The sequence below is a fragment of the Macaca nemestrina genome, chromosome 18 (genome assembly GCF_043159975.1).
Source record: "Macaca nemestrina isolate mMacNem1 chromosome 18, mMacNem.hap1, whole genome shotgun sequence".
NCBI classification, from domain to species: Eukaryota; Metazoa; Chordata; class Mammalia; order Primates; family Cercopithecidae; genus Macaca; species Macaca nemestrina.
In genome coordinates, this window is record NC_092142.1 from 15,570,803 (window position 1) to 15,588,310 (window position 17,508).

Sequence of the window (17,508 nt, forward strand, 5' to 3'; positions counted from 1 at the left end):
CACCTTCTAAGCTCTGTAGTCCAGGTACCCTCCTCCCCCACCAAAAAAAAAGCGTTCTCAGCCAGGCGTGGTGGCTCACACCTGTAATTCCAGCACTTTTGGAGGCTGAGCCCGGAGGATCACTTGAGCTCAGGAGTTCAAAACTAGCCTGGCCAACATGGTGAAACCTTGTCTCTACTAAAAATACAAAAATTCACCAGTGTGATGGTGTGCACTGTAATCCCAGCTACTCGGGAGGCTAAGACAGGAGACTCGCTTGAACCTGGGAGGTAGAGGTTGCAGCGAGAAGAGATCATGCCACTGCTCTCCAGCCTGGGTGACAGAGTGACTCTGTTTCAAAAAAACAAAACAAAAAACAAACAAAAAAACCCACTCAGGCTTAGCCATTTCTCTGGCATCTTCACTTCCTTATGAAGGCTCCTGTGAAACTGGTATGAAGTAACATTTGTTTGCTTTTTTCCTATTAATGTCTTTGTCAGTTTAAGGCCCAGCCAGGGACACTAAGAAAATTGAAGAAGTTTCGCTGCCTCTCCAGCAATGGTGACAGCAGGTGGGTGGAGGCCGCAGAGGGCTTCTGTGCCATGACTCACCCTCTGCTCATGGAAGCAGCTAGAAAGTGAAGGTGAATCCCAAAGCACAACATTCCTTCAGGCACAGGGAATAGAGGGAACAGATCTTCTCCGATCAGCACAACCGCCTCTGCTACGGACAGGTCTGCTCTCCCCCAGACAGCCGTCTTCTAAGCCACCACCTCTGAATCACCTTCCCAGGTGGGAAACGAACAAAGATAAATGCAAAGCCACCGTTCCAGCCCCAGTCCAGACCTAGCAAGACCTTACCCCTCTCAAAAGGGGCACGATGGCTACTCAACTTTTTCTGCACAAATTTGCCATCGTGAAATATGTTTGGAAAGGACTTTAGCAGCTTTTAACATTACTGAACTTGAAAAAAAATTGCATCAAGAGGCAATCACTCAAGGCTCTTCTGGGGCCTTTTGAATTCTTGCCAGAGGATGCAGGTGGCAGAAGTGACAGAGGGTAACGGTGGTCTCGGGGGATGGGAGGGCTTCACAACTGTGTCTGTGGAAAAAGTCTTTTCCAAATTGGCTTATTCAAAAAGCATGCTTAGCAGTGACCAAAAACGACACAGCAGGCACGCTGGATTTCTTTCACAAGAAGAGCGAGCCTAGGAATTAACGGAGTTTTCTAACTGGAAGGTTTTTGTGGTTACTGTATTTTCCCACACGTAATTATAAGCTGGAACAAAGGCTGGAAAACTTGGAGGATCCTGACCACGAAGGGCCCACCATCCAGCCACCTGCTTCGGTGTGTACTGGGTTTAAAAGGCCTCTAAGATGCAGACCGATTTGCTCTCCACCTCACAGTTCTACTTCCAGAAGAGGCGAGAAGTTGGGGAGACCCAAAATGAATGATGGCAGAACTGGATTGGTTTATAATCCCTCCCCACAGACAGAGACAGACAGACAAAACCACTTGGAAAACTCAAAATAGATGCTTGCTTGTAAAGTTTATTGACAACTGTTTGGTCCCAACACACAAAACAGCACTTGAACCACAACAAAAGTGTTCAAACAAAGTAGACAATTAAGAAAACATCTCTTTCCCCCAAACCCGATCCAAAACAAACAGTGCAAGATGGGAAAGGGGGTTTTGGTGATAACTTTTGTCATTTTTTTTAAACAGATAAATTTAATCCGGTACATCTTTCCACCCAGAAATAAAGGAATTACATTGTCTTAATGCTCAAACATCATTTTACCACATCATTTAATTAAGCCTCTGGATAAAAAAATAGATAGCAATTGGACTGGCCATTGTGGAGTACATTATGAACACAACGTGCTTCCGACGTCTTCTCTCTCATTTTCAGACAGCGATTGTTAAGAGTCACACACACGTCCCAGACTAAGCAGCAACGCCAGTGAATGGTACTCAGACACACTCACGGGACGGCACAGAACTTGATTCTTCTTTGTCTGTTGCCCAAAGAACCTGTTCTTTGAGTCTGTTCCAGGTGACTTGTAATGATACCTCTCATGGTTTTAAAGTCCACCATTCTTTACATGCTAGCACAACTGAAGTCCAAGCGTGCAAACTCAGCCTTATGAAATCTTAGACTAAGGCAACTGATGTTCTCAACACCAACTATTACATTGTTTAAAAGCTCCTTTAAAAAAATTGCACATTTGCATTTCACTTCCTGTAACACTATGTCTGTAGAGGAAACGCCTTCAGGAGGATTCGGAGAGTGCCATAATACTTAAGAGGGTTTTTCCATGGTGGTCTGTCTTGACTGGGGCCATGTGTTGAGAACTGGGAATCACTGGCTTCATTTAAAAGATTTGGGGAACAAAAAATCTGACTTGTAAAAATCTCTCTACAGCCCTTATTTTGTGGCATTTTATCAAAATGCTGGCTATGAAATCAGAGTCCATTTTCTGGCTTTCTAGAAGTTACCAAATATAAACATTTCCCCAAAAGAAACCATCTAACTAGTGGAAGACCTTACGCCAACAGGTTCTTTCTGCTCCATGAATGAATCCGCCTTTTTTGCCTGACAAATACAATCCATTGTAAATGTCAGGTTTCTCTAGGGGGGGTGAGAGGCCACCCGTCAGCGGACACCTCAGGCACCTAGAGAGGAAGGCCGTTCCACACTAGACGCCACAAAAAACCCAGACATGCTTCCAACAGCGAGAAGTAACGAGAGTAAAATCAGACACGATTAAAAGATGCTGAGCTGACATACACACACATAAAGCTTCCCAGCTACCGATACCAGCTTTAAAATTACAATAACAAGGTTAAGTGGATCAACCTTGGCCTTCCTATGTGTAGGTAGAATTCCTGTCTCTTCCCAGTGGAAATCGTATTGATCCCGCTGCTGCTGAAGCACCTCCCCACTCAGCTCTGATTTGTAATTTATGCACTTGATGCATATTTTCGAAAATCAGACTCTTTCCAATGCTGCCTCTCGACACACAATAATGTGTGTTGTAATCCGAATGCTGACTTTAAATCCATGACATCGAGACCATCTCCTTTTCCTTAACCTAACCCATATCAAACTGGAACACAGATGGGAAGCTTAAAACATCCTCAACTTTCTAGAAAGCTCCTAAATGGAACCCCAAAGTAGAAACGTTTAAAAAAATTTGTGATGAAGCCACATTTGTCAACTACAGACATAGTTTAAATAAAAAACAAGGTACACTTACAAGTCACATGGAAGCCAGGAACCTTCACATTCCAACCTGAAAATACACTCCCAACCCCTCGCCTACCCTTCTCCTTCAGTGTGTGAGCACACAGGCTTGCGGGACTCCCAACCCCTCGCCTACCCTTCTCCTTCAGTGTGTGAGCACACAGGCTTGCGGGACAGGCTTGGCTTCCAAGCCATGCCACGCACTGGGTGAATACTGTCGGAAACACCAGTAAGCAAAGGCTGAGAGACTATATTATGCTACATGTAGGATGACACCACTGACGTGGCTCAATGGAAGCAGAACCGCTTCCTGCTAGTTGAGTTCTTAGTGCTTTCTTCTTTTGGAACACCATTATATTTCATAATAGTTAGGAAAGTTTGGTAAAATATATTAAGGATTCTTTAACAAATGCCACAAGTTCTTCAAATAATTGAAAAAAGAAAAAGGAAGAATAAAGAAAAGAAAGACTTCAGCTCAAAGCTGTGTTCAATGTAAAAGAAAAACATGATGGAATACAGGTAAGATGAAGTAAATGGCTTCGGGGGCTTTTCATGACACAGAAAAGGATGTATTTTTGAAACCCACTTTTGTGTGCAGAATCAGACAGTGTTTTCCCATCCTAATTCTATATCGGAAACGGGAGTTAAAGCTTGGTTATGGGTGCTAAGGAAAAGTTGGCTGCCAATTTGACTCTATTTTTGGGTTGCTTTTTGGCTGGGCTTTCCGCAGGGTCCTTGATGAGCTGTGACTCGGAGGTTTCCGAGGAGGGGCAGGGAGGCAAGGGGACAGCTGCTGAGATGCAGGACGAGCTGGAGTCGGAGGTCAGAGTTTTGCTCTTTCCTGGTATTGGAATCTCCATTTTTCCTTCTTGGTTTAAAATCATCATTTCTGTGAATACAGAAAAGCAAACAGATTCAGTTCCAGGATCTGTAAGAAGTACGGGTGTTCTCTTTCTTGCTTGTATTTGCTCAAAAGATAATAATAATAAAAAGCCTCGAAATGCTACATCTATGCCACAGCTCACATATGAGTTGTGTGGCCAGTGTACTTGGCACAGAAGTCAAGTATCTATAAACTGCATCCCACCTCTCCCACTGGATTACCAAGTTGCAAAGATCTCTATTTGGAGCTATAAATTATTGAGCAAAGGTTAACACTTTTTTTTTTTTTTTTCATTTTGGATTCTCTGCCCATTCATTCTCCCTGCCAGATATTAAGGACCCATAAGCTAACCACGACTTAGAGACTTCCTGAGGCAGGAGGCGGGGGGTGGGGTCGGAGCGTCTCAGTGTCAGGGAGCTCCAAGCCCGTTCCATTTAGAGAGGACCTATGCTCCCCATGGGTCTATTACCGGGGATAAAAAAGGACTGCACCAAGTCACAATTACCCTCAGAGCCCAGGAACTCGAGCACAGCCGGCTCTCCCGCAGTGCTGCTAGACTGCCATTTCTGGGGCTGAGCCACAGTAATCCACATGCGTGACACACAGGGCCGTGCTGCTTGAAACAGATGCATCACTATACCTTAGGCTCCCACTGCATAGGGCACAGGGCTCCAGATCCCAAAGGGCCATGGAAGCTGAGAGTGGCAGAGGGGACGGCAGAGCCAGCTCCCTGCCCAGGCTGACCCTCAAGAGGAGAGGGACTGACAAAACTGCCCACACTGTTTTAATTACTTTCCTCTCTCATCCTGTGCATGCAGCCGAACTTGCCCAGAATAAAAGCACAAAGGCCACAATCCCACAAACGAGCTAACGTCAATCTGCCACCAACCCTAGTGAGGCACTGCACAGGAGCATGGCGTGCGTCTAGGCCTGCCTGCACAGGCTGGTTCAACCCGCAGGCAGTTACTTCCCCATCTCCTATTTTCCAAGTCAACAGCCTCAGTTCTTTTCCTGGGCAACAGTGCTGAACACTGCTGAGGACAACAGTGTGGAACCCATGCCGAGATGGTAAAAGCCAAGCCAGGAGTCCGCGGGGTGTTCCTGGTGACCTGGAAAGCAGCATCAGCAGTGGGGAGGAGCTGGGTTCCAACAGATGAAGAGCAGGGAAGGACCTGTACGGGGCAGATGTGCTGTCCTCTCCAGAGGCCAGGCGACACCACAGGACAAGAGGGCTTGGGTTCCAATCCCGGCTCTGCCCTTGCTAGCCCAGCAGCCCAGGGCCACTGCCTCTCCAGTGACAGCACCAGCTGTGCCTACATCACGCAGCCTGTGGAATAAAGCAGCCGCCCCACACCTGGAGCCGTGGTGAGAGTTAAATGTGATGATGGTGTCTGTCAGCCCTGAGCACAGGGTCGGCACCAATGCCTGCACTTGGCTGGGACTCAGCGTGCTCAGCTTCCTGTCTGTTCTCAGATCACTGGACAGAGTCCAGGGGCTCCAGCCACATACACCTCCCTCCATTCACCCCTTTATAAAGCTCTTGGGCCCTTTGGACCCCCACCATGGGTGACGTGTACATCTGGTGACAGGTACGCCTGAGAGCAGCTGAACCTTCACAAAGTCTGGGAAAGCGAAGCCCAAGAGGCCCCCCGACCCACCCCTGTGGACTCGTCCACAGCCCCAAGCCACCAGCCCTCCAGAGTTGCCAAATCGCCCTTGCCTGACGCTCCCCAGGCAACCCGGGGCTGAGCATCCGATTCTGCAGGAGCCCAGGTGGGGAAAGAAGGTCGAATAATCAGCACAGTGTTTTCCACCTGGAAAGGGGTAGTCCCTTCCCACCTCTGTCATTTACTGTATCAGCATCTCATCGTGGTTTGTTTTAAACCCCAAAGAAAACCCCCACGACAACACGGAGTCACCCACCGGAAGGCTCTTGAGGGCGCTCCTCAAACTGAATGAGATCGGCAGACTGGAGGATGACGGGGTCTGGTCTCAGCTGAGGGGACGGCAGGCACGAGGGGACGGGTGCACACAGGAGGTCGACGGGGGAGTCGTCGGTCAGGCGGAGAAGCTCCTGCTCCGTGTGACTGGGCCCTGGACAAAGAAGGCGGGTTGGGGCGCTACAGGACCTCCATGCCCACCCCCAGCACACACCCTGGGCTCACACCTGAAGTTTTCCTTCTAAGCCTTAAAGATTAAGAGAGTCAAGAAGTATTTAAGGTATTAAAAAAACAAACAAGCCAACCCAAAACCCACTAACAGGAAGATCCTGGTAACGGAATGCCTTAATAAGCTAGTTCTCCTGAAGATCCGTGTTCTCAGGAACACCGGCCCCTAAAAGGCCCAACCAGATAAAAGGGTCCTGCAGTCAGTTTCTAAAGAGAGGGGACAGCCTGAGACGGGGTGTACATGGTTAGCAGCAAGCGGAAGCCCAGAATCCGAAGCCCTGGGCCTGGTTCCGCGGCTTTCCAGCTGCCGACTCTGGGTGAGCTGTGGAATACGTGACTGCCCGAGACCCGCGCGCCTCCGCTGCAGAACGGAGGTCAGCACTGCTGACGGCCGTGGGGCAGCTTCGGCAGCTGATTCCCAGGAGAGCACCTCAAAACGTCAAAGGCCATGTAACTCAGTTATCCTAAGGGTACAGGGGACGGTAACGTGCTATCTATCTTACCGCATCTTTTGAAGACAAAATTCTCACCTATAACGACGAATTCAAAACTCCTTCAGAAAAGTCAAAACTGCTGTAACATTCACGAGAACTGGCCTCTATCTACTACAGAGGTGGATCTACCTGAAATCTATGTGACTCGGTGTAATTTTGGGTAATATTAACGCATTAGTGTATCAAGTCCTGCCTCGGGCTGTCCTGTGACAAACACACCTTGACCAGCCTTGAGTCAGGCGCCCTGAGCCCGCTTCTGCATCAGGCCTTGACCTTGGCCTTCCATCTGGATTGGGCCTTGACCATAGCCTTCCGTGTCTGTTGCTGAACTTGCCAGGTCCAGTCTTAGCTGGAGTCATTTCAGTGAGAATCCCGTCACCCTTGAGACCTCATCACCCTTCATAGCTGATGTCTGGATCCTTGGTCGGCCTGCCTGCCTGTAGCAGGAATCCTCTTCACAATTTCCCACCCCCCGAGCCCTCCCTCTGCTCCCAGGCTATGTATTGGGAGTTGGCTCTCTCCCTGCTATTGCAAGTGTCACGAATTTCCATTATAACAAGTGTCAGAATAATTTTTTTCTTCAACACCTGAATTGGGGTAAGACGATCATTATTGGGTTGCCAACATCTTTCAGGGACTTTAACCAGTTGGCCAAACAATGCTAACAAATAAAGGTCAATTTTTCCCTCTGTTACTAACTAAATACCAAAACTGCTTTGAAAACTATGTGGCTATTTAACTTCAGCGGATGGGATGACTTGCTGGAGTCCTTTCCCTCGCTCTGCCCGACCCCAAGCCATTTCTCCTAGAATTTCACAAGCTCTTATGTCTCTGCTTGTCCTCTCTTACCACTGCCACCAGCTCCAAGCTTGAGTTCCGAGGCTGTGTGCGGTTCGGGCACCTCCAGGATGCGCTCGCCCTCCGAGGGCTGGTTTTCAAGATTGGCAGGGGAGAGACCGAGTGAACTCAAACGACCTGGAGGACAAACAGCACCCGTCAGAGAGAAATGTCAGTGAGAGAACCGTGATTTTTTACGGGGGGAGGGAATGGGTGCTTACTTACTTTTCATGTCATTTTTTAACACTACAATTCTCTTATGACCATGTCCTTTTATCCAGACCACCTGCACACAAGACATACTACTGGTTAAGCAGTGGAAAAGGAGGGGACAGAAGCCCTAACATTCAGGAAGAGTGTGACCTACGGTGCCTGCCTTGGGCTAGAATTTAGGAGCTGAGTTACTGCCAAGAAGCATGTTTCTCTATTCTCTCCTTAGCTTTTAAAGCAACAGAAGCAGCTGACAGAAACATGCCCCTATAAAAAGCAGAGTAGCTGAAAAATCATGAGACACAGTTTCAGAAATATTCTTTATAATTCTTAAAAAGACTGTCTTCCAAACGCTAGTTTTGGCATATAGATTAAGGTCGTTCTCCCATGAGAGTTCTTGCCATTTTTTTGCAGAAACACCACCTAAAAGAATTAAGAGCGATCTCTCAGACCCTTTAAACTAAGTTCATTATCAGAATCATAAAGTCCTCTCCCTGATGGTGCCGCTCTCCAACTCGGCCAAGCAGACTGGTAGTAGTGGAGCTGGGCTCCCAGGCCCCCCACATGTGCACCCCGTGGCCAGGTCACTGATCGCAGCTCCCAGGCGAGTTTTGCCTGGGTCCTTGCTACTTGCTCTATTCTACTATTTTCACTTGGCTCAATCCCTCCATCTAACGCTGACCCAGACCTCTGCAGTGGCCAGGATCCTAGCCCAGTTCCCTCCTCCATGCCTGCTTCTCTCTGCTCTACCATGGACAGCGCCACTGGGTGCTTTTCAAATGCAAACCTGGGCTCCAACTCTTTCCAACACAGTCCTCCCTCCTTACCTGGAGGAGCCATGCCCTCCCTAACCCAGCTCTCGGCTCCCTGTTAGGCTCTCCACACTCCATGCCACTTGTCACATCCCTGCATCTGCTCATGCCATCATCCTCTCTGCCCAGAATGCTCTCTCCCCTCCTTGTCACGTGGTTCCCTCAGGCACATCCTTGCAGGTTCCGTACCAGGCTCTCCAGGCTTGGGAAGTGGGCCCTGACACGGCCCTCCTCAACGTGCCCACTGAGTAGGGGGCTCCTGGCCATCACTGCACTGACCACCCTGACTAATTGCCTGCTTGGGGGTCCTGACTCTCCCATTACCCAACACCTTTCTGAGGTTAGAGCCTGAAACTTACTCACCTGGCATATAGGGATTTAATAAAGGTTTACAGAAAGAATCAAGGAGAAATGCTAAAATCATTTACTTTAGACCAACAGTATGTTTTGAAAGGATCAATTCAAAATGCCTGCCGTTCCGTTATTCTGGCAGCATTTTATTTTTCTGCTCAGGAGAGTTAGCCTGTGGCTCAGCTCTTCAGAAGATGCTCTCCCAGAAGCTGAGAAAAGTGCCCACCTGTGGAATTGCTCCCAAGAGCTCCTCCACGCTGTTGTGGCCGTAGGTCTTGGGCTGCAGAGTTTCTCCGACATACTTGGTATAGGCCATGGAAAACTCATGAAGGAAAATCTGCTGGTAGTGGTAAGTATGAAGTAAAGAGCGCACGTTCTTTGCAAACAAATACAGACTTGTGAGCTTCACACATTCTTCCATCTTATCATTAGTGAAAACCTGGGTAAAAAGAAAAAGCAGCATTAGAAATGTCAGTGACTGGCCCTGGCTCCTGGAAAGTGAGGGCCTCCCACTGAGGGAAAAGGCCCTGAGGTGAAGACGAAGAAGAAGGCAACGAAGAAGATGAAGAAGGAGACGACAAAGACGAAGAAGACAATGAAGACGAAGACAAACACGACAAAGACAAAAAAGACGAAGACAAAAAAGACAAAGATGAAGACAACACAGACGACAAAGATGAAGACAAAGACCAAGAAGACAAAGATGAAGACAAAGACCAAGAAGACAAAGATGAAGACAAAGAAAACGAAGACGACGAATTAGACACAGATGAACAAGATGAAGAGACACAAAAGATGAAGAAGAAAGGAGGAGGAGGAGGAGGAAGGAGAAAGGAAGGAAGGAAGGAGGGAGGGAAGGAGAGAGGAAAAAAGGAAGTGGGGAAGGAAAAGGAGAAGCATCAAGGATTTCCTCCAAGAGAAGGCTATAGCCTCCAGCAAACTTCAGTTCTATTTGCAAGTCGAAGGCTGCAGTGGTCTGAAGAGATTGTGTGAGTAGGGAAGAAATCAGGGCAGGCAAACCAGGGCGGCAAATCACTGTACACACAGTGGACACTGAGGCCATGAAACCACCTCTCAAACTAGTTTTCCAAGAAACACTGTGATGGAGGATGATGCTAGCATTATTTAAAAACACATCAAAAGTAACAAGAAATAAACACAAAACCCTTGTGTATGCAGGGTAAAGAAGCAGATTTCTTTACCACAAACCTTTTCAGAGTGTTTAACATGCTCTGGAGTCACCAAGAGAAAGGATATTCCCAATCTTAGCTGGCCAGGGAAAGTCCTTTGTCCTGGAACATCCATTAACACCTGTCCAGAACTGGTGTTCTTACGATAGATACTAACAGAGTTTAGAAAACGTTGGATGTATATCCTTTCATTATTTAATGATCAGTCCCATAGTTAGATGATGATGGCATAACATTCTTCTTTTAAATTGCTGGGGCTCATTTGTTAATATCTTATTTAGGATCATTTTCTCTTAAGGGACTATCTTATGTTTTTGGTATTAAACTTATCTTGGCTTCATAAAAATAAGTGGTAAGCTTTCTTTTTTTTTCTTTTTCAGCAGCCTAGAACAGTATTTTTTTTTTTTCTAGGAGATGGGTTCTTGCTATGTTGCCCAGGCTGGCCTCAAACTCCTGGGCTCAACTGATTCTCTAGTCTCAGCCTCCTTAGTAGCTGGGATTATGGATGTGTACCACCTTGCCTGGCCCAGAATGATTTTTTAAAAGGTGGATTTATCTGTTCTTTCAGGGTTGGTTAAAATTCCATTGTTATCTCACTTGGTCCTGATGCCTTTTTCAGTGGTAAATTTCAGGGATCTTTTATAGTCTCTTTTATGGTAACTGGTTTAATTTTTAACTTCTTGAGTGAGTTTTGGTAACTAATTTTTTTCCAGGATTTCATTTATTTACTCTAGGTTTTTATATCTGTTGCCCAAGAACTGCATGCAGTATTCTCTTAAGATTCTCCCAATCTTGGAGCACCATTCTTGAAATGCTGCCTGCGGACTGGCTGGGCAACCTTCCTTTCTGCCCTTGCCTCACTCAACTCTCACTTCAAGTCACCACATAAACCATCTCACTCAGAAAGATAAACAGCAGCAAAATCCATCCTGGAACAGGACAAACACACCCTAGTGCCGGGATGAGGAGACCAGGCTTTCCCTGGCTTTTGCCACCCATTTAGGCAGGGCTGCTTCACTGCCCGAGGTCTCAGCGTGTTCATCTGTGAAATGGTCTCTCAGGTCCCTTCCAGCTCCACACACTCTCATCTAGACCAGCAGGTAATCCGAAAATGCACAATCGATAGTTTGCAATGATATTCCTAAAGAGCCATTAACGTGCGTACCTCAACCAAGTACGGCAGGCTCTTCAGCAGTTCAGTCAAGGTCATGAATCCATATTCACAGGGGTTAAGGGGAGTGTTGTGGGTACTTTCGTAATGTCTCTTGAGCTCCTCAACAGAAAGATGGGTGGTTCCTTCCCAAGACATCAACAACACCAGCAACTGGGCAGTGAGAGATCGTAGGGACTTTCGGTTGATCAGCTGAATCTGTCTGCCAGATTCTACATCGGCAACCTGGGGAAAATGAGAATTCACACTTTCAGAACCCCAGAGAGACAACCTTGGTTATACCCAACTCGGCTCACTTCATTTTGGTTAAGGAGACCAACAGATGAAAAATCTCTGATTTTTTTTCTCCTACACTGAAATAAAGCAAGTTTGTTTTTAGCTTCTTTGGGACACCAGACCAACACAGAAGCAGAAACCGTCCTCCCCCTGCTGGTCCCTAAGTGAAAACTCTCATCAAGGTAATAATGGGGGAGGAAATTGCATCATTCTCTTTGTTTTTCATTCATTCTTTCCAAACCCCACTGTAAGGAGACAGGCTGGCCAGCAGACGGCCATTGGTCCAAGCTTGTGAAGTGTGGGTTGCTGTGCTCGAAGGTGGAGTAGGGGATGAGCAGGCTAAACTATAAGCAACACTCACCTGGCTTCTGTGCAGACCCGACTTGCCCATGTGCGTCCCCAGGGCAGGCTGGGGAGGTGAGAGAGGGTCTACTTTCACTACAAGGTAAGCTGCATTTTTCCAGTCTGCTATTACTAACCACAAAGCTGGTATTTTCACCCGACTAGTACCTGTCCACTCCTCAATTATTTCAGATTCTCAAAGAGATAAAGGGTTTAAGTGACTAAATGCATTGACAGGGAAACCTCACAAAACAGAGATTGCCATGTGGGGACCAAACACCATGTGAAGAAACACACATCTGGTGACTGAGCCAGCAGGCCTTGGGTGGCAGGGGTTAGTCGGTGGACTGAGCCTTTCCTGGCAAAAAAACAGGCAGAGCTTTGGCACACGTGCAGCTCTGGCACTGCTCTCACAAACCAGTGCTCATCTGGACAGCCTGTTTGCCCCCTTTATCTGGTTTTCCTGCCAGGGCCAAAGGTCTTGGCAGGGCTAAGTCATCGTAAGTTGGCACTCTTTGGACCGTGGATTCTGAGAGGCAGAGAGAGGTGGGAGGCATTGAGGAGCCATCCCAAGGTCAGGACATCTTTATCTGGTTCTGCCATGTGCCCAGAGCTAAGGCAGGAGGGAGGCTGGCAGGCTCCCACCCCACTTACCATGGTTATGGGACCGTATAGATTTCCTGCTCAGAAGCGAGTTTCATCAATCAACCGACACCATTCCAGGGGATCCCAGTCATCGTAGCTACCCAGACCCCCACCACCACTACAGCCGCTTAGGAAAGAAACCAAACCAGAGCCTGCTCCTCTGGTCCGACTTGGATCCATCCCTTGATTCTCAATCCCAGCTATGCATTAGAATCCCCTGGCGAGCTTTTAAAAACACCGATGCTCACAGTGCACTTGGACTAATTCTATAAGAATCTCAGAAGTAGGGCTGGAGAAGCTCCCAGGAGATCCAGTAGGCAGCCAGGGAGGCACCACGGAGCCTCTCTCAGCTCTCTCCATCCTTGTTGCTCACACCCCAGCTGCCCGCCCATCACACTCACCCAGCAAAGCCCTAGGTCACAGCACGGGGTCTTCCTATCCAACTGAGCCCACCCCTTTCATCATCCTGGGCAACTGAACACCAAGGGACCTGTCCCACACCACAGCCTTATAGCCTTTCAATGCCTTGCCTGTCATCTCCAACGACATCCTCTTCTGTTCAATTTCACTGCAGACACCCGTCTCTAGGGTCACAGTGCGAACCTGTCATTACCCCATCCAACATAAATCACTCAAACCTCCTGACCATCCCACTTGTAAAAGCAAGTCGGGAGCTGCTGTTGGGGTGGGAGTGCAGAGACTCTTACCTGCTCAACTCTTCCCCTTCTCAAACCTCAGCAGCAACACTGCCTCCTATCTGCAGACAATTCGCCAGCCCCTCCCTTGCTTCACTCTCCTCTTTTGTCATCCTGCCACTGACATTCTTGTCAATGTTTAAATTCCCTCACCCCATGCCTTTTCCTGGTGCCCATCGGTAAACTCCCACCTTGAATCCGACCACCTGCTTTCCCTGAGCCGATACCTGCACAGCCACACCCCAACTGCTGCTCTCTGAGAGTCTACGGTGCCAGTGTGCAGGGAGCTTTTTTTTTTTTTTTTTTTTTGAGACGGAGTCTCGCTTTGTCGCCCAGGCTGGAGTGCAGTGGCCGGATCTCAGCTCACTGCAAGCTCCGCCTCCCGGGTTTACGCCATTCTCCTGCCTCAGCCTCCCGAGTAGCTGGGACTACAGGCGCCCACCACCTCGCCCGGCTAGTTTTTTGTATTTTTAGTAGAGACGGGGTTTCACCATATTAGCCAGGATGGTCTCGATCTCCTGACCTCGTGATCCGCCCGTCTCGGCCTCCCAAAGTGCCGGGATTACAGGCTTGAGCCACCGCGCCCGGCCCAGGGAGCTCTTGATACCCCTGCAGCCCACATGACATCCAGATCAAGCCATTCTCTACTCACCACGACAACTGCGGACCTTCTCCCCACTTCTAAGTCCTGAGCCTGCCTCTCCTCTCTCTCTAAGCACAGATCAGTCCCTCTCTCTGGTGGAAAATCACTCTTGGAAGAGGACTCCCTTCTATTCCTGATGACAAACATCAGACCTGCCCATGCCTGCCCCCAGCCTATTGCCCTGTATGCTTCCTTCTTCCTCTGTGTGCTAGTTTCCCAGTCTCCCACACCTCAAGGCCCTCCCGTCTTAGCCCCTCTCACCCTTGTATGTTCATCTTCTCTCTCTAGACAGATCCACATCAATGGCTTTCAGACTTGCTCAAGTTTTTCCAGGTAGGGAAACCAACAGCCCAAATCCTCCCTTGCTCCCTCAGCCCCACAGCCTCTAGCTGTTGCCCCAGCCCTCCATCTTCACAAGCAGACAAACCAGGTTGCTGTCCAGATGACCTGCGCCATTTTCTCACCTCTCCTCACTCCTCACCCCACTCCCACGTGGGTTCTGTCTGCACAATCGACGCTGCCACTGACCTGGCCGGCGGCAACGACTCTCCCCACTGAGCTAAACCTGGAGGTCAGGCAGTCCCTCTCTGACCTGCCTTCCTATGATGCTGCTGGCCATTCCTGTCTTGGCTCAGGGATGTTCCGCTCTCCTGGTGTGCGTCCTGCTCTCTCACCTCCTCCTCTAACCAACCAGTACCTAAGGAGAGCTCTGAGCCGTCCTACCTCTGCCAAGGTAAGAACTTCTTCTTCCCTGCAGTCCAATACATTCAGAAACATAGTGGGGGCCGGGTGCGGTGGCTCATGCCTGTAATCCCAGCACTCTGGGAGGCTGAGGCGGGCGGATTATCTGAGGCCAGGAGTTCGAGACCAGCTTGGTCAACGTGGTGAAACCCTGTCTCTACTAAAAATATAAAAACTAGTCGGGCATGGTGGCAGGCGCCTGTAATCCCAGCTACTCAGAGGGCTGAGGCAGGAGAGTCACTTGAACCTGGGAGGTGGAGGTTGCAGTGAGCCAAGATTGCACTATTGCACTCCAGCCTAGGCCACAGAGCAAGACTCCATCTCCAAAAAACACCTCACAGTGGGAAGGAAAAGGAGAATGAACCCATTCTGGCTGTTTACGGAATTAAACGACACAGGATGTGTGCAGCTAGTAATGGGCCTGTAACTGAGGGTGCCGTCCCTCATGCTTCCCTTTCCATTCCTTCCTCCTGGCAGTGACTTCTCCTGGTCCTGTGGGGGAGGGGGCTGAACACTGGCAGCTGCCCTGCCTAGGATGGGGAGGGTCAGTGCAGTCCAGGGCAGGAAACAGGACAAGCTGCCCTTTCTACTACAGCTCTGCCAGCGACAAAGGCCACTCTGCACCCGTGCTGGCTCCTAAGCCTAGTCCTAAGTGGGTGAGAATGTGGAGGGAGAAGACACTGTGTGATTACAGCTCCCGAGAACATCACAGGCAAAGCTCTTACTGGAAGGAGTTGAGCTCAGGCCAGCAGCGCTGAGGTGGCTGCACCTGATGACTGAACCCTGGGGTGAAGAGTGACCTCATCAGTTCACAAAGGCGTAGCTTTGGTAAGGCCATTCAGAAACACACAAGAGGAAGACCAAAACAAAACTTCCAAACCAAGGCTTCTCCTATTACCTAAGAAGCACTAATGACACAAAACAAGTTGTAAGGCGGTGACAGTTAAGTAGTTCAAGGTGTAAATACAGAAACGCTACAGCACATGCAAACGTCCTAATGAGAATTAGGCCACTATAAGCTTTATCCCATGACGGGGGAGGGGGAGAAAAAAAAAACAACAACATTTACCTTGACGACATGGCAGAGTTTCTGAGTTAAAGCCGAAATGGAACTGACATCATAGTCTTGGAGACGAAATGTATAACCAAAAGTTTTAGCATATTCTGTAAGGAGATCTGTCATCATAAGGCAGTTATCTTTTTGGGACCGAAGGAGTTTAACAAACTGGGCAGCTAGAGCTTTGAACCGCTCTACCTCTGTCAGAGTAAGGATCTTTTCTTCTCCACATTCCAATACCTTCGAAAACACACGGCGGGAGGAAAGGGAGAATAAACAAATCATAGTTGTTTACAGAATAGCAAAAAAATGTGTGCAACTAGTAATGAAAAAACAAGTCAGCATTACTGAATGGGTACAGAGTTTCAGTTCTGTGAGATGAAAAAGTTCAGAAGATTGCTTGCACAACAATGTGAATGTGCTGACCACTACTGGACAATAAATAAAAAAACAGTTACAATGCTAACTTCTGTGTTACGTGTATTTTGCCACAATAAAACAATTTTTAAAAAGCACTTTAGTAAAAAAAAAATTAATAAAATCAACAGAAATTTGGTTTAACTTAGCAACAGCTTAACAGCTTAGCACTGATGTTACCTCATGTACTCAGCCTACCTTCAACATGAAAGATTTGAAAAGTATAAAACTAATGAACAAATATTCAGTGTAAGAAATCAGCCAGGTGTGGTGGCTCACGCCTGTAATCCCAGCACTTTGGGAGGCTGAGGCGGGTGGATCAACTGAGGTCAGGAGCTCAAGACCAGCCTGGCCAACATGGTGAAACCCCGTCTCTACTAAAAATACAAAAATTAGCTGGACACGGTGGTGGGCACCTGTAATCCCAGCTACTTGGGAGGCTGAGCCAAGTGAATTGCTTGAACCCGCAGGTGGAGGTTATAGTGAGCTGAGAAAGTGCCACTGCACTATAGCCTGGGCAACAAGAGAGAAACTCCGTCTCAAAACAAAAAAACAAAAAAAACCAAATCAACCTACTTAATCCTTTTTTCAATAATTACCCTAAGACAAGTTTGAATAATCCTTTATTGAAGGAAAAAGCCATATTTATCTAAAAATACTAATGAGTCAGTAATATGGCTTCTCTGATTGGAACAGCTTAGATTTTCATCCTCTTTCATAACTCCCTACTTCCCAGGAAAATAGGTCTTGAATGTGAAAAGAAAATTTCCAATATGTTGTTCAGAAAAATACTTTATAAAATTAGAATTTCTTCACTCACTTGTAAAGTATCAGGTATGGCTTCAAAAAGTTCAAGTAGTTTGGTAAACCCATAGTATGCAAGTTTGCACTGCCGGCCAAAGTGGTGATGGTAAGAGGGAATAAATTTATTAAAGGGCATCCGGAAATGGGGTTGGTGACGCAGCAAATCAACGACATCCTTGGAGAACTGTTTTGTCCTTTCTATTTCATCCTGAGTGCGTTCTTTAAAAAAAACAAAAAACATAAAATCACAGTTTTTTTCTACCCATTTGTGTTCAACATCCATACTAGAGTAAATCCTTTTGGAATTTATAAGTGATATCATCCTTGCATTCCAAACACACACAACCTAAAACACATACACTCTTCCCTCTTTGCAAGTGGTTCTCAAACATGTTCCAGGGCAGAATACCAGGAAGTCATGATACTATTATATTATGAAATGCATATATATTCATCTTATAAGCTAGAAACAAGGTCATCTTACAAGCTAGAAACAATTTTCTAGCCCCTGCCCTGTATCTATTAAAATGACACACACCCAGGTCCC

The 17,508-nt window shown here is 47.6% G+C and overlaps 1 protein-coding gene across 5 annotated transcripts in view; it reads right to left on the minus strand.

Moving 5' to 3' along the window:
• Nucleotides 1-1,508: 1,508 nt before the first annotated feature.
• Nucleotides 1,509-17,508, minus strand: part of MARF1 (meiosis regulator and mRNA stability factor 1) — a 48,230-nt gene continuing 32,230 nt past the window's right edge. For all 5 annotated transcript variants that reach the window (XM_011717389.2, XM_011717387.2, XM_071084162.1 and 2 more), the window contains 8 exons: nucleotides 16,978-17,180; nucleotides 15,753-15,980; nucleotides 11,336-11,566; nucleotides 9,207-9,419; nucleotides 7,833-7,893; nucleotides 7,620-7,745; nucleotides 6,032-6,202; nucleotides 1,509-4,114 (listed from right to left, as the gene is read on the minus strand). In XM_011717389.2, the coding sequence (XP_011715691.2) occupies nucleotides 3,870-4,114; nucleotides 6,032-6,202; nucleotides 7,620-7,745; nucleotides 7,833-7,893; nucleotides 9,207-9,419; nucleotides 11,336-11,566; nucleotides 15,753-15,980; nucleotides 16,978-17,180 (1,478 nt within the window). In that variant the 3' untranslated portion in view covers nucleotides 1,509-3,869. The remainder of the gene's footprint in view (nucleotides 4,115-6,031; nucleotides 6,203-7,619; nucleotides 7,746-7,832; nucleotides 7,894-9,206; nucleotides 9,420-11,335; nucleotides 11,567-15,752; nucleotides 15,981-16,977; nucleotides 17,181-17,508) is intronic.